Here is a 22,579-nt window from a genome sequence, read left to right as displayed (position 1 = left end):
GGAAATCTTTAACAGGTTGTATAGATTTAGCTTTTTCCTCCATCTTTCTGAGGACTTCTCCTTTGTTGCCAAACAGGTGGTCTTGGTTTAAGGGAGCATCCAGTAATTTAGCTTTAACATGATCTGGCAACTTTTGCTCTTTAAGCCAAGCATGCCTTCAAAGTACACACTCAGTGACAGCAGTCCTGCAAGATGCTTCTAAAGCATCAAAACCACATGGCAAAGTATGTTTACCAACTTGTTCAGCAGAATGCATTAAATCCTGTAATTCTTTATGTTCAGCACAGTCAGGAATCAACATCATTTTCTGTTTAAGTAGTCCAATAATATGCTGCTGATACTTTAATATATCAAACTGGCAATTTAAGGCCCTAATGGCCAAAGTAGCAGAAGTGTATACCTTCTTACCCCATCTGTCCAAGGCCCTAGAATCTCTATCAGAGGGGGTAGGATTTTTGGCAGCAGTAGCCTTAATGCCCTTTGGTCCTTGGGAAATGGTCACTGGATCTGCAGTAGGATTCTTGAAGAGGAACTTGTGAGAGTCAGGTACTCTGTAATACCTGTCAGGTTTTCTGGGAGCTGGAGGTAAAGTGCCTGGGGACAGGCTAGATTCCAAGAAGGCATCATCTACAATGTCCAGAACAGGAGGGATAGCTAAAGGCCTGTGTTGAGGGAGGAGTAAGAATTCCCTAAGCCTCTTTTTGGAGTCAGAGTAATCCTGGCTTTCCCAGCGGAAATGCTCCCTAAGAGTGTGCAAGGCTTCACCAAAAGAAAAATCTTCTGGAGGGAAGCAGAGGGAATAGAATCCTCTGCATCAGAATCCTCATAGGTAGATAATGGCAAATCCTAGTAATCGGAAGAAACAGAGATTTCAGAATCCTGATCAGAAGAATCAGAAGGAAAATCAGTTCTAGGTCTCTTACAGGTGGAAGGCTGGCTTCCCCTAACAAAAGTAATAAGGTCTTCAGCCATTCTAAGCATTTGTTTTTTAGGCATATGGGCCTGACCATGCGGTTTGGACTTCGGTTTTCTAGGCGTGGGTCGAGTTTTAGGCCTGCATGAAGAAGATGGCGTTGGTTTAAAATGCAAATCTGTAGGCCTGAATACACCCTCAGAAGCCAGTGCCTGCACAGCGGCTCTGGACCCATCCAAGGTAGAGACATCCGTAGGTTCCATAGTCGAAGAAGCATCTCGCACCATACTAGACTCCGAATGGGTCTCAGTAGAGGCCTGCGAATCTGAAGTAGCGGGTATCAGGGGCTGTGAAAGCACCTCACTGAGTACCGGCGAACTGGCGACTAGCTTAACGGAAGCGTCGTCGGCAGTTTTGGACCTATGCGGTCTGTCTCTGTCTTTATACTTACATTTTTTTGGAATATCAGTAGTCGGATGGCTTACCGAAGCCATTTCTGGATAGTTAAACCGAGTACCGAAATAATTTGCTGCGAAAATAGACCGACGACGAATAGTTCAGGGTTTGAATAAGGCACAAAACTGACAGCAAGGGACGTTGTGGTCTGGGCCTAAGCAAGGAATGCAGTACGAATGAAAATCTTTATGAGGTATTTGCTTTCCACAGGTAAGACAATTGTTAACTTTTACGGACATCGGTTAAGAGCAAGAAAAAGGATCCCCAATGGGGTACTTAGCTTTTTTCGAAGACTTCGGTACTGAAGCTCGAAAACAAAAATTTCAGGAGTCAGCCAACCAACACTTACGAACTGCTTCTGTAATGGCGTCGGCTGCATGTTTTATACCCCTGACGACCTGACGTCATGGAAGAAGAGACAGCATCCAAGACTCTGGTATTCAGGCCGGCTAAGGGCTACCTGCAGGCAGATAACCCAAATGTAATGACTGTAACAGTGAAACACGAAGAACATCCAAAGTAGCTCCAACTGCAGAAAATATCAAAGACAGCAGATTACAGTGGTTCAGCCACATGTGCAGGAAAGCATAAGACAATCTGATGAAGAGGCGGCCTCAGTGGTACAGCAGTTAGCGTTGCTGCCTCACAGCAAGAGGCTCTCCGGTTCAATCCTTGGCTGGCGCGCCTTCTGTGCGGAATCTGCATGTCCTCCCTGTGGTCACGTGGGTTTCCTTTGGGTGCTCCAGTTTCCTTCCACATCCCAAAGACATGCTGTAGGTGGATTGGACACTCTAAATTGGCCCTAGGTGTGCATGCATGCGTGTGTGTGCCTTCTGTGGAAGATTGGGCACTGGGCTGGCAACTCGACACCATAAAACTCCACTGCCAATCATGAGTGGACAGGTGATCCCCTGTGGTGACCCCTAACCAGGAAAAAGACGAAAGAAGAAGAAGGAAGTAGGTAAGAGGAATCGAGGACATCCAGCAGACAGGTGGATGGATTGTGTGATAGAAGATCTGCGACAGTCAGGCATGAGTGTGAAAGAAGGAAGAAGTGTGACAGTGAGTTGAGAGAGATGGCGACAGTTAACATGACACGCTGACCCCATATAGAAAATGGGAAAAAGGGGGTTGATGATGATGACAGAATGTGACAGATGGAGATGGAGCAGCAGTCTACATAAAGGAGGACATCAGATGTGAAATAAGGGAGGAGGAGGAACACCAAACCAAGAATGGGGCAAAGAAACAGGCAGAGTCAGAACCAAGAATATGTCCCCTTCATATCTCTCAACCATACCGAATTCCTCCGTATTTACCGATTTTAAGGCCAAAATAATGGGGTGCCACGAAATTTCCAAGTGGCCCCTTCAATTCCTGATTTTTTTTTTTTTTTTTTTAAATAAAAAAACACAATCAACATATGGACATAATGGCAGCAGGGAGTAGATTAGACAGATAAATAAGAGAGTATGCTTCCTTGTAAGTGCATAATTTTGCAAGCAAGACAGAGTACTTCAACTGTGTTTCAAGCTTTGATGGGACTTGCTATGGATTTCTTGAAAAATATCTGCCGTGACAGTCTAACATCAAGCTAGCTGTAAACTTGCCTTTCACTGGATAAGTCGCTGACCCAGACACATACTTGAAATAGTTTAGTTACAGTATAATGATCCAGCCTCCAGGACAGGGAGAAGGTTCATGCACCTAACTATTTTGAAAGTTTCAACAGGAAAAAAATGACCAACCTGTGCTGTGTAAACATCTCACCAAACAAATAAACAAGAGTAAAGCAGGCCAAAAAAGTAGAAAGATGAGATGACACCAGGCTCTCAGCATAAAACGAACAATCTTTTATTTTAAAGCAATTTGTTTTAAAATAAAAGATTGTTCATTTTATGCTGAGAGCTTGGTATCATCTCATCATTCTACTTTTTTGAACTATTCTGAAAGTTTGCTGCTGGACACTGGACTCTTGCTGCACAAATTGTTTTTCTGGTTCCCTGCTTTGCAGATGAAGAAGTAGAACGTGCCTAGGCTATGCAGCACTTCAGTGAAGAGAAGCTACTCGCACTGGTTTTGATGGCTGTGTGTCTGGCACAAGGCTACCATAAAACCCCTTATATACCCCAAAGAAAAAAGTTACCCTAGGGACAACTTTTCATCATCACCCATTTCTCCACAGCACACACGCACCCTCCCTCCATTTTGTTTATCAAAACAACTTTAAAAGTCTTAATCAGTAACTGTTCTTTTTTGTTTTGGTGACTCGCGCTTGACTAGAGAATGGTGTTACATTTATTAATGAATGGGACTAAGACACGAGGTGCAAGTGGCTTTAAAAGTCTTAAGCATTAACTGTTTTTTTTGTTGTTGTGCTTTTAATTGGTCAGGTGGCTTGTGCTCGACTACAGAATGCCATTAAATCCATCAATTTATTAATGAATGGGACACAAGGTGCCAGTGGCCATAAAAGTCTTAAGCATTAACTGTTCTTTTTGTTTTGAATGGTGACTCGTGCTTGACTAGACAATGCCATTAATTTATTAATGAATGGGACACGAGGTGCCAGCAGCCAGTCATAGCATTCCATTCTCCTGTGGCTCTGCTAGCCACAAGTTCGGGAATCTACTTCAGTTCAACTACAGCATATTAGTTTGTTTTTTGTGACATCCTATTATTTCATCCAAAATACTATTACAAAGAAGTGCAAAATCTCAGTTCTCTTACCCTCCAGCTCCATTTTATTTCTCAATTTACTTGTGGTGGCAAAACTTTTAACCATGAAATAGTTCCAGACTCAGTTACTTACAAGCAATACATCATGGTGATTGGATCGTACCTCAAATGTTTGTTTCTGCAGCTCACTAGCTATACACACCCACAGAATACATTCATACAGGTGAGTCTAGTTAAAACAACAGTTACACTTATGGTATGTTGCTTTAAGATTGTACTTAATTTTGCTTTTAAAACCAATGTTCTCAGCGAGTCAACGTAATACATTTACTTATGTGCTATTTTGTACAGTCATTGAACCAGTGCAGCTCAATTACAGTTTGACTAGTCCATCCATCCAGCAATTAAAATAAAAAGGTTGAAAAACATTTAATGCATTAGCCCCTTAATACCTGCCTATGCTCCGTTTATCCATAGACTCAAGTCGGTATGTACAAAATCATTTACACCCTTCAGATTTTACCTCGAAAAATGTTACTAGATTTAAACCATTTTTGTGTTTGTAAAAAGGAAGTTGGGTTATCTAGACATGCCTTGTTTTTTAACGTGACTGGCAGAATAAGTACTTTTGTGCTAGAATCACATGAAATGAACTGGTCATGTAAATATTAGAAGCGCTCAGTTTGAAATGGAAACGCTGAATTTTTTTTTATTTTTATGTTTTAGTTTTTTATTTGTGTCTTCTTAGGGAGAGGAGTTGATTTGTGCATATGTAGTTCCTCACACAGCCACATGGACTTTAACTGGGTTTACACTGTGCAGGTAATTTAATTTTAAAATTCTCAGTCAGACTCAAAAAATACTAGCATTTTCTTTTACATCAATTCCAGTTCTGTAACTCACTGTTCTGGCAGAGGGGCATAATGTCGGCAGTCACAGTGTGAAGGGCTGGAGAAAAAAAAAAGACGGTAAAGAATGGGGTCAATTTACTTATAGATGGGTACTAGGATGTGATGTTTGAGAAGGGATTTTGCATAGATACTGTAAATGATGTTGTACATTCATTTCTGAAGTATAAAGGTATTCATTTTGGCTACTTTAACCTAAAAGCAATGTACATTCCAGAAGGGAAGACTTTTTGGAGAGCCTAGGGCAGAAAAGGAGCTGGATGGTTGCGAGTGTCCTTGTAGCATTTAAGAATGAAACTTTTGGAATTAATCAAAGTAAGGGTGGCAAAGACCAAGCAAGAACTAGAAGTGCAAGCTGCAGAAATGCTGAAGATATGTTTCCACTGTAGAGTCCTGGTGAGACAACTTGAATATTATGCACATATGTGGGCAGTGGGCACTGTGAGTAAAAGGAGACTGGAATACAAAAAAGAAATGAAATAAGTGGTGCATAGATGGCCAATGAATTAAATCACTTGGTGTAACATCTGGATGTTTGTCAGAATGCTCTCTAAAGAACACAGACATTTTAGATGAACTTTCAGCCTCCAAGCTCTCAACTGCCCAAATTTTTGCTTCATATTTTTGGTCTGTTCCACATAAAATTATTTTTTGGTTTTCTGCAAATCATTACGGACGGAGTCAGAAAATAGCTGCAAGCTTTTCAGTTTCTGACTTTCCACCCTTTGGAAAATTCATTCTAATGCAAAATGGGTTATTCATCAACTTTATGTATAGCTCTTTATAAACTTACAATTATCCATACCCCCCCCCCTACCATTATTTATGGCTTTGTTCAGATTTCTTGTGTTAAGGGTATGGTGTGTGTGTTCTGATTATATCATGTTGTTGTTGTGTTATTTAATATTAGTGTAGCAGCAGTTAATTTTATTTTTATAAAATAAAATTGCATTTTAATTTTATACATATTCAAAGTCTGATACAAGTTCAAATGCTAATATAAATAAAACAATATTGTTCTGATTATATTTAGTGTTTAATATTTTTGTCTGTTCTTCAGTTTGCGTTTGAATGTTGGTATCCACAGTTCCATTGGAGTGGGTGGGCTTACATTACATAATTACGTATGTAAATGCTATGTTAATCAGCGTACAGATTTGTACCTATTTCTCATGGACCTTTGTCCAGATTTTTGATGTTCCCAGGTTGAGAGGTATGGTTCCCTTCTCTGTGTGAGAAAAATGGCCATGAAAAATGAATCCCAGGGATTATTTGCCGCTGAGGCACTGATGGCTGAGATTAGGCAGAGGCATCAAGTAAAGACTCAAAAGCAGACACTGGTAAAGGTGACCTCTGCATTACGATATTTAAAATTTTTGTTCCCAGTTTGACCAGTTATGATGGGTTCAGTTTACTGATGGTATGTGATACATCTGTTCTGTCTTCACAGAACTAGTCTTAAATGAAGTTAAGACAGTGATTTCAGAAAGAATACCCTAAGTCAAAGCTTTCTAAATTTCAGTAGTCAATTTTTAATAAAAAAAAAACAGATTTATAATTTTATAAGCAAAATTGCTTAGCAGACATAATAGTATTTGTGCATTTTGAGAAAATAAAATGACGTGTCATCCTTTACTTCTTGTGTTTTTTAACTAGATTTAAATGCAGAAGTAATCAACAGTAAAATTACATTATAGTTAGTCTAACCAAGCAAAACGGTTTCTTACCACTCCAGTCATTCATAAGAACCATTCCAAAAATGTGTTCATGAGCTTGGGATATTGGAATTGGCGTTCCCAATGCATTGCCTGAACCTACAAAGAAGGCCTAGTAAGAAAACAGGAAAAAAGTTACCATAATTCTCTTATCAGTTTATTGTGCAACATCCATAAATGTTTTAGATTATTTTCATACAGAAAACATAGATAAAAATGAAGGAACAGATGGTCTACTTATGATAGATGAACAGGTGCCAGTCAACAAAAACAAAACCAGCAGGAAGGGTGGAATAATATTTGGACATCAGAGGCTACTACCTCAACGTGTGTGTGTGTGTGTGTGTGTGTGTGTGTGTGTGTGTGTGTGTGTGTGTGTGTGTGTGTGTGTGTGTGTGTGTGTGTGTGTGTGTATATTTTATATAAATAGTTGCTTCTCTTTAAAGGCCATATGTACACTCGTACGATCCATACTACTTTTTGTTTTATCTATTACCGCTCCACTTAAGAGTTAAAACAGCTGGTCTCACAGCTATAATTTTTTTAGCAATTCAGACATTACACCAGACACTGTCATTAAGGAAAGACATTTACATAAGTCATCAGCTAAGGATACAATTCCATAGTCCAGACACTTTCTCCCTAACCTTCCACATGTGCATATATAAAACCCCTTTTAATACCCCAGCAGATACACAGTTGTGCACAAACACACACACAGAAAGCTACAACACTTCTCTTTGGTTGAAGATTCATAAACATTATTAATTTATAAATACTCTTGTCAGAAAAAAATAAAGAAAGGTTGGGTTACTGTGTGTATGAAACAAGCCCCACTTTACTTTTTCTGACAAAAGTTATTTGTAAACATGTAGTGATATAATGTCCTGGAATCACTTACTCACATTGTGCACCAGCAGTAGTGCAGACTGTACCTCTCACACTGAAGCAATGCATTCAGTATTCAGAAACTGGGATTCAGTGGTACAGCGGCTGATGCTACTGCACTGTCTGCACCTCCAGTTCATTTTAATAAACACCTGTTAACCAGGTAGTCCCACTAGAAATACTGTCCCTTTTCAGGAGACCCTGCAGCAATGTCTGGTTAAATGACTTGCTCAAGGTCACACAATAGGCAACTGAAAGCTGAGTGAATCAAACCCTGTACCACAGGAGCTACAGCTCACAGCCTTAACCTGAAAATCTCATGCAAGATTCCACAACTGTAATCCTGTGCAACAGTCAGTTACTTAAAAATGGCAACACATATTTTTAGAAATTATTTTCAACTAATGCCAATTAACTCTGCAGAAATGTAACATTTTGACATCATATTTTCAACATACCATCTATGGACCACTCCCGCCTGAACTACAACACTGAATTAATTCAACTAGAATTTAAAATGGGATTTGCAAAAATGAGTGTAAAGCAACATTGACAAATGAAACTACAATGGCACTCAAAAGCTACACAGAAAGGTCCATAAAGTTATAACCTTATGCAACAATCACTTAGTTAAAATGGACAACATATTTTTTTATAATATAACTTTCAAAACAATTTCCCAAAAACTCTAACAAAAACATTTTGTGCGCAAGTTTTCAACATATCATCTGGGATTCATATACAACCACTTTGCAGCTTTGCAGCATTAAATATCAAGTATCCAGTAGTTCAATGTGGCCCAAATGTTCTCAGATGTAGATGTGTACAAGGCCTTGCATACTGCCAGTACTCTGAGAAAAGCATGCATGTATAGTAAACTAACAGAGCTGCAATACAGGGACAGAATCAGTGGAGGATTCACACTAGCAAAGTGTGTGTAAACAGAGTGCTAGACATCACAGGAAAGGCAGGCAAGCATGCTGCAGCATACCTAAGGATGTGTGAGAGCTACAGTGTATATCAAAGCTCCACATCAGTAACACATGTGCACTGTCAATAGACAAAGGAAGGCCAACACAGCAAAGTGCCAAACCAGTTCATTATATAAATGGGGAAGAAAGGGGGGAAACAAATTAGAAAAGGAGGAACACCACCAATCAAGGGAAAATGCACAAGGATATGTGGTGGCGTAAGAAAGCATTTTTTATGAGAAGAGCTCACATTTTTCATATGAGAAGATGAAGGATACCTGGGGAATGTACTGAGGAATGTGTGTGAGAAAGGGATAGTGGAAGAAGGAAAGACTATAGGGGCACACAAACAAAAAATGCAATCAGACAGACATACAGTCAGAGGCGGTACAGACACAAAAGGTGGGGATGACAGTGGATGGATGCAGAGAGACAGATGGTAGATTCTTGGTGATCGGGAGAACTGAACAGCAAACAAAGAATGGAGAATGACATACAAGGCAGGGGGACAGATGGATGGGGACAGGGCAGCATACATAGTGGATGCCAAACAGGCCCAGGGGCCAAACCACATATAGCATTTACCTCCATGTTATGTGCTGACTATGCCTCTGACTGTCTGATGGACAGGGCCTGGCTATTACATGACTTGACTACCCATGATAGGAGGCATTCCATAATAGGTGGGCTTCCAGCTGTTGGTACACCTCAAAAAAAACACCATTCTATGCAGATGTCACTGGGAGGCCACAAAAGATCCATCTAGGTCACTAGTAGAAGAGGAGTATCCACTCCCCATCTTGTGTAGTAGCCAAACAGGTAACCAGCAAACACTCTAGGACACTATCAGCAGGGTGACTTCTGCACCTGGCTGAGAGGCAAGTTTAGTGACCACTAGCAAAGCAGCATGAGAAGCACGAGCTGGCCGACTATGAGGTGACCTCTGCTGCTCCTCTGTTACCACCACAACTGGACCTGCAGGAGAAAGAGAAAACAAACGGACAGCCCATTTGTAATACATATGCTAGACCCAGTGCATCTGTACAGTACACTAGTTAACACAAGTGCAGCCCACTGCAGGGAGAGGCAATCATGTCTCCTGTAATATCCCTGCATGTGAGCTTGACACTCTACAGCCATGATAAGACAATGTAGGATGAACCTAGTACAGTACTGAACCTGTAAAATGAACTGTGAAAACATGCTTTTAGTAAAACTGTGGCTCTCTCTTCTGCTTCCCACTGCATAGGCTGGTCAGGATGGTGATGTCAAAGGTCACTACAAAATTACCTGCACTGTTCACCAGAATGGGTGATGCCATTAACATTATTCACCATCCTGGCAACCTCTTGCCAAGCATGCATCTTGTACAAATAGCCATCATACTGGCCAAGCAAGCACATATGAAAGCCCCAATACAGGAAGCACAAGGAACATTTTGCTTTACAGTGGACACTATGCAGGAGCCCAGCTCCTGAAGCAACCATGGCTATTCTAACAGGTCCATCTGAGGAGCAAAACAGAGCATCTAGGAGGGTCTACAAAAGTCTTTACAGTGCAGACCTGTGGCACTATGTGCTTCACATGTATCATGCATGAGCACAATGCTTGGACTTGTGTCCACAGCCCCAAAGTAGGCAAGGACAAGCAGGTTAGCAACTTATAATGTGGTCAGAATGATTAAGTAAGACAGAGATTCAGAAACAGCTGCATTACATTTCCTCATTATCATAGCCACTGCACTAAGATTGCCATATTAACATACTATAAAATGGGGATGCCCTATTGCGAGACTGCACTTTGGTAAGCATCTGTGGTGTCAGACATTTACTGAATTAAGACACTTTATTTTGAAATAGGCATAATGATGAAAGACAACAAACCTCATAATGCACCCTTGTACTGTACCATACTGAATACCCACGATAGATGGCAGCAACAGGAGTACACAGAAAGTGATGTATGGGGGTGTGGCAACACAAAACAATGGTATGACACTGTCACATCCAGCTGTGGGTTTGGGAGCCCACCAGGGGCAACACACACAGAGGACATGCCACACAGGATGAGGCATGCCAACACATATTGTTAGAAAGAATGTGGTGTTACAGAGGTTTATAAAATGAGTTCAATACACTGCTGCAGAAAGGAGTGTCAAGGTTACATGGCCATAGCCTCAGCTTGTACAGGAAACAGGGTAGTGGTCACAAGACAACACAACAGGGGACAGGCTGACCAACATATTGGGGATTCAGCATACACTCCACTTATATGAGACAGCCATAAACGGTCCTATACACAGACTGACTCATGTTTAACCCACACATGTATATCTTTTCATGGCCCCACGAGAGAGGCAATGCCTGGAAAGGTTCACCTCCCAGGAGACTGAGGTGCTGCTGTATGCTCTCCACATGCATGATATGAGCATTCTGGCCAAGTGTAATATGGGCAGGTCATTCAAAAGCAGGTGTTGAAGGGAGTGGTGCAGAATATTAGTGCTGTGGTTGCCCAAAATAGTAACACCCATCAGGTTTAGTGAAGATCAACCGATACGATACTTCATGCCAAGAACATGCATGAGACATTACCAAGGACATGGCCACTACAAGATATGGACCACTAACAGAGAAAAGGCAAACAAAGGTGGAGGAGTTCTTTGTTCCTCTATAGAAATGGCGAGCACTCATACCCACTAGTGGCTTAACTGGTGATGACTACATTAGTGTCTTTAGAGGACACACCAGGTTAGTACTAGCTTTTACAATGTCATATTGCATAGTGTACAGCATGTAAAGCAGTACATAATCAACAAGAGACTTCTACATATCTGTCCTGCAAGTACCTCTTTTAAATGTAGCATCCTGTAAAACAAGGTATTTAGAAGTTCACATGGTATTCACAGAATGTCTCATCTACCAGTATGCCTGCCTCAGCAGAAAATTTCAGACATTTATTTCATTGCTGTCACATATATCTTATCTTCACACATTCTACTGGAGTAGGGTTCAGCACAATAGGACAGCACATACCTGATATCAGGTCACCTGTGGCTGACAATGATGTCAACATGCACACAGCATAGTCTGATGACAACATTAACATGGAAGGCTCAAACATATTCCTAATACAGGAGTAGCATCTGCTGGGAAAGCCTGAATCTACAGCCTCACCAGTGTTTGGCAGATGCTTTGTAACTGTGAGCCCCAATCAAGCAGAAAATATCATTTATCAGCCACACTGCTTCTAACATTTATGTACACCCCACCAGGAGAGTTAGATGGTATGCAGCACCAACATGACTCCAGATCTATCCCTGACCTGAAAGGAACAAATGGCATTAATCAGAGGATGTCAATCTCATTGATCCAGACAGACAGCTGCTACCCACGCCACACTGTGGAGCTGGTGCGTGTGCTGCACGGCCAGTGGCATGATGTGCAACTCCTTCATAGTATGTAGTACAATACCCAGCATCTGCACAGTGATATGGATTAGAGGGACAGAGCAGAAATTGCTGATCAGATCACTTTTAGCTAACACTGCATCCACTGGTGAATCCATGGAAGAGATACCAATCCTCTGGGCTGTCTCTGCAGATCCTGCTGTTCATATTCAGTGAAGATATTAGCTGTAAGGCAGCTGGTCACAGGGTCAGACAGGCATATCCAGAAAAAGAAGACCAATCCTGAAGCAGCATCAATGTTAGCTCTGGCCACAGAGGCCAACAGACGTGGCCATAGTTGATTTCATGTACATGGCCACTGATGATCTTCAGGCTCCATCCTTAAAATACTTCAGCAGGCTCTATGCTCTTTCTCTCGTATTTCTACACCATCAATATTCCCTGTGGGCAAAGTGCTATTTCCACTCACAGCCATCAACTGAGCAGTGGGCGCAATACATCTCGCCATCTTCTGACATGGGACATCCCTGTCAGAGTAAACATTCATTCTCCCAAATTTCTTCGCCATCCTTGCCACAAATCATATCAAGCATTAAAACTGCAGGTCACCACAGTACACAGCATCAACATTTGTAAAATTGCATCGTCACCTACATTCCTGACCCTCCATAATCTGCTGCCAGACTGCATGACAACCACACCCATCTCCACGACCCTGGCCAATATAAGAGCATTGCTGTCACTGTGTTTCCCACCCACCTTGATGAATGATTATGAATGTGACCTGCCCACCACTTAATTTATGTGGGTACGGTAATATCTGATGCACAGCATGACCAGTCCATGAACTATCTTTCATATCCTGGGATTGACATGGCATGTCTTGTCTCTTTGCCAGTGTTTCACTGTACTGCACATGCTTCTGCCTAGCACATGATCATTCTGCCATCTGTTCCTCCTCGGACGACTCCCCAGCTCCTTGTCCACTGCTCTAGCAGGTATGACAGCCCTTGCTGGGATGCTTTACTGCTGCTGCTGCCAACCATGTTAAGCAACATGATGCAAATAACAAACATTTGTTTCCTGGTCTCAGGTGAATTCATTCATTTATTTACAACAAATACATACATTACGTAAACAAATAAAACAAATAATGCAACTTGGGTATCCAAAAAGTGTAGAATGCTAATGCAGGACAGAGAAAAAGAATGGAAATAATAGCAAAAATATAAACCACCACAATATCTTGAAAACGTCATTGTTCAGAATGCTTTGCAGTTGTACTAAAAAGGTAAATTAATGAAGACAAACAACTATGCTATAATAACTTCCATAATAATAGTAAACACAACCCTAAAAAGTTTGGACAGCCATTAAAGAAATCTTGCATCCCGGCCATAAATTCAACCGCAACACCTCTCCTAATAACTCCTCGAAACCTCAATACAATTCAAGTCTTATTTCATAGATAGTACAGCATGTCTACTTAAGGATTCTCCAACATCTAATCCTAACCCTGCCCAGCAGCCATATATCACCACATCCACTTTCACCTTCATACCTGTGCCTACATCCGATATAAAACTACTCAAACACAAATCATGCTCTACTTCAGCTGATGACTTTCCAAGACAGTACCTTAAAAGAGCAGCCGATAGCATTGCCTACCCTGTCTCAATCCTTATGAAAAGATCAATCCAGGAATCCCATGTTCGCTATCTCTGGAGAAAGTTACACATTAACCCTCTACACAAAGAAGGAAATTCAGACATTACTAACTTTTTAGCTATAGCAATCTTATACCTCCTCTCCAAAATATTTGAAAAATGTATTCAGAAACAATTGTTAAACTATCTCCTGCAGGAAGAACTCCTTTCTACCACACAACATGGCGTCTATCCTTTCCACAGTGCTAACACTGCACTTCTGACGTATACAGATACTATCAATAAAGCTACAGATAACTGTAAACTAGTCTCTTCCTTACTTCTAGACTTGTCAAAAGCATTCCACACAGTTCGTCACTGTCTCAGCCTATCCTTCAATGGTTCAAAAAACTACCTATCTAACAGGTAGCAGTCAGTAAAATGGCACTCCACCCTCTCTCTATACCTCTCAGTCACCACCAATGTACCACAAGGCTCTGTCCTTGGTCCTCTCCTCTTTAACATTCTCAGGAACACCCTCCACACATCCACACTACAGGCCTCCCTAATACAGTACTCGGATGACTCCAAACTCATTTGCACATCTGACAACATGGCGCACCTCCAAAAGAATTACTCAGAAAGCTTTAATAGCAACTGAAATATGGCTTGTAATTCACAACGCATGCTCAACCCTAAAAAGAAACTACTACTTTTTCCACAATCTCTTTCTCACGAAAAAACAAAATTTAAAGTCTTCTCTCTTGATAATATAACCACTGAAATCATTTCTCATAGTAAATTATTAAGGATGGTAGACGATGATATAAACTTGACCTGCGTATACAAAATTGCATAAGAAAAATTAATCAAAAACTAGGGGGTGCTTTACAGAGCCAAAAACCTTCTCACCAACACAACTAAAGCTGCACTTGCCACTTACTTATCACCTTCCCACATTTCTTTATGGTGTTCCCAGCCTTATTAACCTTCAGGCATCACAAAAATCAAAACATGAACAACGCTACAACAAAGTTGCTAAATTTGCAGCAAATACACTTTTCAGAACCCACCACTGTATAGAACTAAAAAACCTAAATTGTTTAGAACTACACTAGCTAACATATACACAGCTTCTCACCACCTATACATTTATCCAGGATCCATCTGCTTGTTCAGCACTAAATAACATTCTACAGAACTATGTTCCCAGTTAGTCATTATAATCGAATGACCAAAAGCTTCGTCTATCCACAAACCTATAAGATCTACTGGGCATTGTCTGTACTCGTACCATGTTGCTAAGGTCTGGAACTCATCTGTATCCATCAGGTCAATATCCTCCTTCCCGTCCTTCAAAATCATTCTGAAAGACTTCTTATCCAAAAGCTGGCTCTCTAAATGTGAATAAATATCTGTTTTATGTTAAATATCCTTACTCTCCCTTCATATTGCAATTCTCGTCTGTATTATACTAACTTACCTTTAATTTCTCTATAAACTAGCTAAAAATATCTCTATCTATTAAATTAATGTCATATAAGCTGCATCTCTTCTTAACCAATGTTTTCATATTATGTCTAATTTGGTATATTTATTTAAACTGCAGTTGCTTTTTATATTATTTTTTAAAGACTGTAAAATTATTGTTCTTAAAATATTTTGTATTACTTTGGAGCTTTCTCACCAAGCTTCTGCTGAAAATGGGCTCTACCAAGTTAGACTTTCCCAGTAATCAAATGTGAATTAATATTTGTTTTCCAGGGTAGAGTGCTGATCTCCATGATCCAGGAGCAATGTCTGGTTAAGTGACTTGGTCAGTCATACAGTTAGGTAATGAAAGTGGAGGGAGTCAAACCCTGAACCACTGGACTACAGGAAACAGCCCATTAACACCTCCTTAATCCTGTAAGCCAACTGCCAGACAATACTGCAGTTTGCCATTGGACACATCAAAGCATCCCTTATATTGGCTACAATTCATTCCACTATGCACCGTGTCTATGCATGCACAATACTCCATGCCATCATTGCCATTATCTAGGGGTTGTGGTGGGGATAATCAGACACCGTTTCAAAATGTATGTAGCATAGTCTACAACACACAAAGGGGACACTATTATATGTGACCTTCTAAATGACTGCATGCTAATGGTATATACTGACCTTTGTATTTACCTAGATATGTACCTGCTAAGTAGGTCACCTAGTGGGAAGTCACCCAGCAACCAGCATGAACCAATGATATAGATGGAATGTGCGCCAGATAACAGTATAATGGGGACTGCCTAGATACTACTCAGAAACATTACATACCTCACAGGTGTACACAGAAGATCGCTGTACTTGTGTGGGGGGGTTGGGGATGATTTCATTATTTCTTTAATATTCCTCCCAATCCTCAGAGGTCACTATATCTTTGCTGGGCTGAGGATAGTGTGGTCATTATTTCTTAAAATCTCTTCAAACTTAAGAGGTTGGGCAAAGGGTCACAACAGCTTGCAGAGAAACACTGCACTGTCTAGAAGTAACAAGTCGGAAATATTATTCCAATCACTATTGAATGCATATACAGGTGGCTGTGTTTTGGAAGAAGAGTAAAGAAGCACGCTATTTGACAACAATTATTGTATCTTCTATTTGTTTTTTCAGTTTTGCCCCATTCTAATATCAGTACTACTAAAATGCTGAGCTGACTGAATAAGAATGTGAAACAGCATACGTTTTCTGAAGCAAAAGAAGTCTAAAACTAATTATTGTCATGGTTCTGAGATACAATTATTGAAAAGCATGCTTATGGCTGGCTACTACTGTGCTTGAGACAGTGTCAGAACCAGAAATGTTGTGTGATAATCCACATGCCTTGGTAGTGTTCCATTTTGTTTCCTTTAAAATGGAACTATGGTAACTTTTTTCAAAGTTTTATACAATACAATACTATTGAATAAAGACAAAGTCTTTGCAAGCCATTGAAATAAAAGTCATTAGCTGGACACGGCAGCTAATAGAGGGAAATATAAACTGCCACTTCAAGAAAAGAAAGAGTGACAAAGAAAAAGCTTAGCCTAAAATAAAAACAGAGTAGGAAGCAGGGAAATGGGAATACTAAATAGCAGACACTTGTCTTGCATTCTGTTATGTACAGATGAGGTCAAATATTTCCAATACATTGATGGCCATAATCCTGACAACTTCATGGAAAACATTTTACACTTCTGCATAGGCAGTATACAATATAAAGGTATTAAGTACTGCTGTCCTAATGGCAAGGACCGACAACACCCACAAAGTCTGGTGACACAGGATAGAACAGAGAGCCCTTGTGCCTAAAGGTTAGCTTATCTGAGACACGAATGAGCAGTGACTCACTGCTCTATGTTCTTTGGGAGAGATTTTCAGTTTAGGCATCTGCAGTAGTGAGTCTAAATAAGTCTTTTGCATGCATGTTTCGAATGCAGGTAAAACACTTGTCCTAAGTGGAGTCCTTTCTTCACCTCGAATGTTGCCTAGATACAAACAAAAGATAATTAATTAAAAAAACTAAACAGCTTCTGCCAATCCAAGGGGATCCAGTACATGATGCTCAACAGCCCAGCTTGCTTTGCTAAAGATGGCTGCACTTCTCATTCAAAGCCTTCTGCATACTAGTTAAAGCTGTGGTTGCCACCTACTGCTTTTTTAGTTGCAGTCCAGTTGATGAACATTCCAACATTACTAACATAGCAGTCCAGAATCAAATCACATTCAGCTGGCTCTCCTCAATGCCAGAAGTGCAAACAATACACTGCCTGATCTTGAGGCACTTGTGCACTTTAAAAGCACACATCTGTATAGTTAAGGATACTTGGTTTATATATAAATAGAGCATTGCCTTTATACTTGTGTTTGCACTCTTCACATCATCAGACCCAATGGCAACTTTTGTGGGGTCTCCATACTTGTCAAGGAACATATTACTTCCAGGTAGATCCCTAGGGACCCACAAACTGAACTCAATGAACTTCTGATCACTCCAGACAGGATTAAGCAGCTAACATCTTGCGACAGAACACCCTCCTGGTCCCCTGACAACCTTGTAAGACTCCTCAGTGTTCTAAATAATCTCACTGTTAGGAGAAACAATTATTTTATGTAACTTTAACTACGCTTCAGTAAAATGGGAAACATATACCTTTATGACCCAAAATTTCTAGATTTAATATAAACACCCTTGAGCAGTTGATAAACAAACCTACTAGTGGCTAACTCATACACTATCCGTATGGTATGTGCTTCCCCAGTGAAGTCTAACCACAAACTTAAAACTTTCTCCTTTAAACACCCCTAAGCCCCTACAGCCAATCTCACTGAATTTAAAGACTATAAGCATAAGCATATTAACCTCAATCTACTCTATGATGAGATTTCAAACTTCACGCATGACTGCATTACCCCCAGACACTGATACAGCAGTAAGCTGCACTAAAAAGTTCTACACTTGTTTAGAAAAATGCTTAGAGCTAGCAGCCCCTATAAGAACTAAGTACCATACGAAATTCAAAAGTAAACAACCTGGGTGATCCACTACAACAAAATAAAAGAAATTCCTTAAATTAATAACAGATCTAAACCCCTCTTCTCAAGAAAAATATCAAAAGCACTACAAAATAAAATAAGAACGCTATCAGATCCACTGATGTAGCCCACGAATTTAAGCTAGACGTTGAAGCCAAAGCTAATTATAGATCTTTCTTTAGGTATGTTAGAAAAACTACAATACCCTACACTGCTGAAAATGTATTCAAAATGTTGCCTTCTATTCTGACCCAATAAACATAGCAAACATGGCTCACTACTACAACTCAAACTCTCAGGTGCTAGCCACTGAACTCCCCCCCCTCCCCCCCCCCCAAAAAAAGTCTGAATATGCAGGAGAACATTGTGGTTCTCCGTTACACTTCTGTTTTTGCAGGGGACAAGCCCCCTCATCCCACAATGTGGGTTTATATGATCTTATTTGAACAAACTCTGAGATCACCACACCACAGAGAAAAGTAAATGCTCAGCGACACATGGACTTAGTATAGATGACCGCATTTTCAGTCATTCATTCTCGATCTTCCCTGACTCACACTAATGAAGCTCAAAATATCAAATGTTTTCCTGCAAACATCCGTATTAACAAATTCAGTGCTAACTTCACCCTGAGACTTCTATCTAAAGCCCTGAAATACCTGAATCCCTTATTCCCCCAATTATATCAAAAGATCATTTGCTAAAAGTGCTAGCCAAGACCAAAAATACTTCTTCCATAGAATCTGACAATATACCTGGTTGCCTAATTGACAGTGTTAAACATGCCCTTGCAGACCAACTCCTTGAAATATTTTCCTATGTTTAGCTACTAGTTTCATAACTGAGTGGCGTACTGCAGTCATGATGCCCCTCCATAATGGTGGCCTTACAGCCAACCCAGATAATTAGGCCTAAATGTCTTACAAGCCTCATCTACAAAGCCACAGAATGTATTATAACTGACCTCAAACTATGATATGAAGAATCATATTTGACCTCCCCCCCCCACAATAGTTTGGCTTTGTAAGGGGTAGATATTGACTACTAAATCTAGCAAACTTTTTCAAAAGGGTAATGGAGTCTGTAGACTATGGCCATGTGGTACACACTGGGTGTCTTGGCCTAAGCAAGGTTTTCAATATTGTTCCCCATGCTGGAATCATACAGAAGCTAAATGCGTTAAAAACGGTTCCATATGTACGACGAACAGCACACCTGCTTAAAGACAGAGCCCACACCGTACAAGTCGCATGGGCATCATCCGATTGCATAAATGGGCTCAGTGCAGGGATCTCTACTTTTTTGACCTTAACTTCTCAGATATTAAATAAAAAGCCAAGACCTCTGGCTAAAAACATTTGCAGATGACTGCAAATTGGGGGCTGCTGTTAAGTAACCCTCTGACACCCAAATCCTCCAGTATGAACCCTGTCCAGTAAACTGCTTGTGTACTAAGCATAGGCTCAACTAAATGCTGAAAAAGTAATTCGTTATTTGTGACAGATGGACCCTCCTCAACATACTGTATAAGAAGTACACCACTTCCAAATGAAAATGTAGTCAGGGACCTAGGAACTTGGTTTGATAATTCTCTAATCTCTAATGCTCTTTCGGCCATCATGTGACAATGCTCGTCAAGAAATCCTTTTATTTTATCTTGGTTAATTGCAAAAGAAACATCTTCAAGGTCTCATGAGGTAGTCATTCCACTATACTCAACATCGATTAAAGCAGTTATCAAGTACAATGCCCCCACTAAAAATATCAAACAATTAGAAAGAATCCAAAGGTTCTTAACCAAACAAGATCACAGGTCTAAATTCCTGAGCTATCAAGAGAGGCTGGAAACTCTATCCCTTTATTCAGTGTCTTATAAGTTTTTAAGGGGAGGTGTCCATTTTGCTTACCATGCCATAACAGAACTGGTTGTTTTGGATTTCTGCAAGTCCACTGGCTCCGCAAATACTAACATTAGGTGTCAGAATCTTCAGCAGCAGACTAATAAAACACAGTGAAGGTACAGCTTTATAACTCACTGCTTCCCATCATGTATGTTCAGCAGTGTAACTTAACGATCTTCCTTCACACATAACCTAGATGACTGGATGGGTATTCACAAACTTACTCTGGGATTGACTGGTATGGCTCTCCTGGACAAAGGAGGTGTGGACAATGCAATGGGTACTGGTGAGGTGTAAATGGTCTTAAGACTTAATGGCCTTGGAATATCTATTACTACTGGCAGGGTCTACATGCAAATGGATGAAGCACTTATGTTAGCAGGACTTGGGACATCTGGTGATAGATGACAACTAATCTGTTAGATATATATTTAGAGATTTATAAATGCATGTGCACCCGTTTGCTAGTAAACTTGTGTTGCTATAACAACATATGTAGGAATAATACAGTCAGTTAGATGCATACATTTCTGTTTGCTGGCATACATACATTAAAAGACTAAACTGTTCTTAGCTGAATTATGTAACATGCTGGTACAGCTCGAGAAAAATGCTGATAAGGATAAGCTGAATGTTCAGTGTTTAATGCAAGCTTCAAGGACTACAGATAAGGACGCAGGTGCGAGGAAGGAACAGAGTTGGAGGCAAGAAACAACCTACTGAACTGTCACGCAATTCACCTTGAAACAAGAACACAAAGGAGCTTATTAACAAACTGCATGACATCATCGAAAGACTGCTTTCACACAGAAACATTCTCAAACAAGAAAGACTCCCCTAAAAGTTTAATTAGCAGACTGCATAACATCAGAAAATTCCAAAGCAATGACTTTGAGAGTTCCCAAAAGACTGCCTTCATAATAATGTATATATGTCCGATATAATCTGATTTCTAGAGAGATGTTAGAGCTATTTACTGCAGAACACTTTTCATGTTGTATTGAAAAGAAACGTGAAGACATTAAACCCTGCAAGCTGAACATTATTGTACGTGTCATCTGTTATATTGACAAGTTACTTTAATAGTTATGCGCAAGAAAGATAATAATATACTGCTGACAAGATTACTAATCTGCAAAGTTTATGGACACTAACCAGACTTTGTTTTTTACAAGGCACTAAAGCAGTGTTCTAAAAAGACTAGGCACCAACACAGAAACTGCAATCGGCAGTTTCAGTAAAATAAGACAAGACTGTCAGTGACATTCAATCTTTCATTTTAAATAACTTTTCATAATCCTGACCTCAGATTATAAAGCACTTAATCTTAGAAAATAAGGCAAATGACTAATACAAGAAAATGAAAAAACATTACTGCAGTATGACTGCGTGGGGTTTGCACCATCTGCTCTCACTTGCGGAGGGAATTAATAAGTAGCTGTTGCTGGCTGCAGGTATCTGATGTTAGACGGAGCTAACAGAAGACAAACAGTTAGATGCAAAATGTTATCTTACAATGCCAGCTTTAGTTGAAACTTCCTGTTTATTGATCAGATTAACACACTGTCCATTAAATACGATGATGCTGCACTGTATTATGGTTTTTAATGACTTTGTTGAAGACAAACTGCAGTCCATACATAGCAGACATCTAACTATCAATCGTGTTTCATTTTGGTAATCCTTAGTACTGCAAGACAGCATTTTCAATGGGCATAGTGCTATCTGATGCCGTCTCCATGGCCATTTTCAGCCAAGCCTTCTATCCAGCTTGGGGCATCTCCAAAGGTAACAAACCACACTGGTGGGTAATTCCTCTTCCGCAGTCTTAGTGAAATGTTTTCTTCTTAAAGCTATTGGAATCAAACTTCAAAGAAAAACACTTGTACAAAGATGTGCTAAAAACCATGATACTATCTCTGTCAGAAAAAGATTGACAGTATGGTCCTGAATGCTATACACTTTAGTTGCATCTGTAGTATAGAATCCCTGTCATCTATACTTGAGTAAGTGCAAGAATTTGTCCTTTGGCTGGTAGAAGGCACAATACCGTTCACTTCCAAGACCACACCATTTAGAGTGCCACCCAAATGATAAGCTTCATCATCATAAGCCCTCTCCTCCTTCTCAGTATATAATCTATGTAGTCTTGCAACATTGTCTTGGCTTCTTAATATGTGCTCGTCTTCAGCATTCTCAAATAACAAAATAAAGTAACTACCACTTTATTACTGAAGTTTCCAACACCATGACTACTTCCAATTGTTTTAATGAACATGAAGAGATTTTACAGCATGCAGGAGCCTGATGATTAGTCTTGTGTACATAAATCCTGTGGTGTGGATTTCTCCAACATTGTGCTTCTACGGCTGTTCAATAGCTTCATATATCAGTCACCATTCTTCCTGCATTCTTTAAAACTGAGGAAGTTGTCAAAGTGCTTTTGTCATCACATAACATTCAGGTGCTCATCTTGCCTTTGAACAAGAACACATCCCCCTCCCTTGGCTAGCACTGCACACCTTCCTGGTACTGTTTTACA

At 40.1% G+C, this 22,579-nt stretch overlaps 1 protein-coding gene across 1 annotated transcript in view; it reads right to left on the bottom strand.

The window, feature by feature from the left end:
• Positions 1–22,579, bottom strand: part of FAH (fumarylacetoacetate hydrolase) — a 373,600-nt gene that overhangs the window by 186,518 nt on the left and 164,503 nt on the right. Inside the window, exon 8 of the mRNA XM_044077971.1 lies at positions 6,684–6,783. Coding sequence (XP_043933906.1) covers positions 6,684–6,783 — 100 coding nt within the window. The remainder of the gene's footprint in view (positions 1–6,683; positions 6,784–22,579) is intronic.

This window comes from Protopterus annectens, chromosome 7.part0 (genome assembly GCF_019279795.1).
Source record: "Protopterus annectens isolate FY-2018-M chromosome 7.part0, PAN1.0, whole genome shotgun sequence".
Classification (NCBI taxonomy): domain Eukaryota; kingdom Metazoa; phylum Chordata; order Ceratodontiformes; family Protopteridae; genus Protopterus; species Protopterus annectens.
This window is presented reverse-complemented; position numbering and strand designations above follow the sequence as displayed.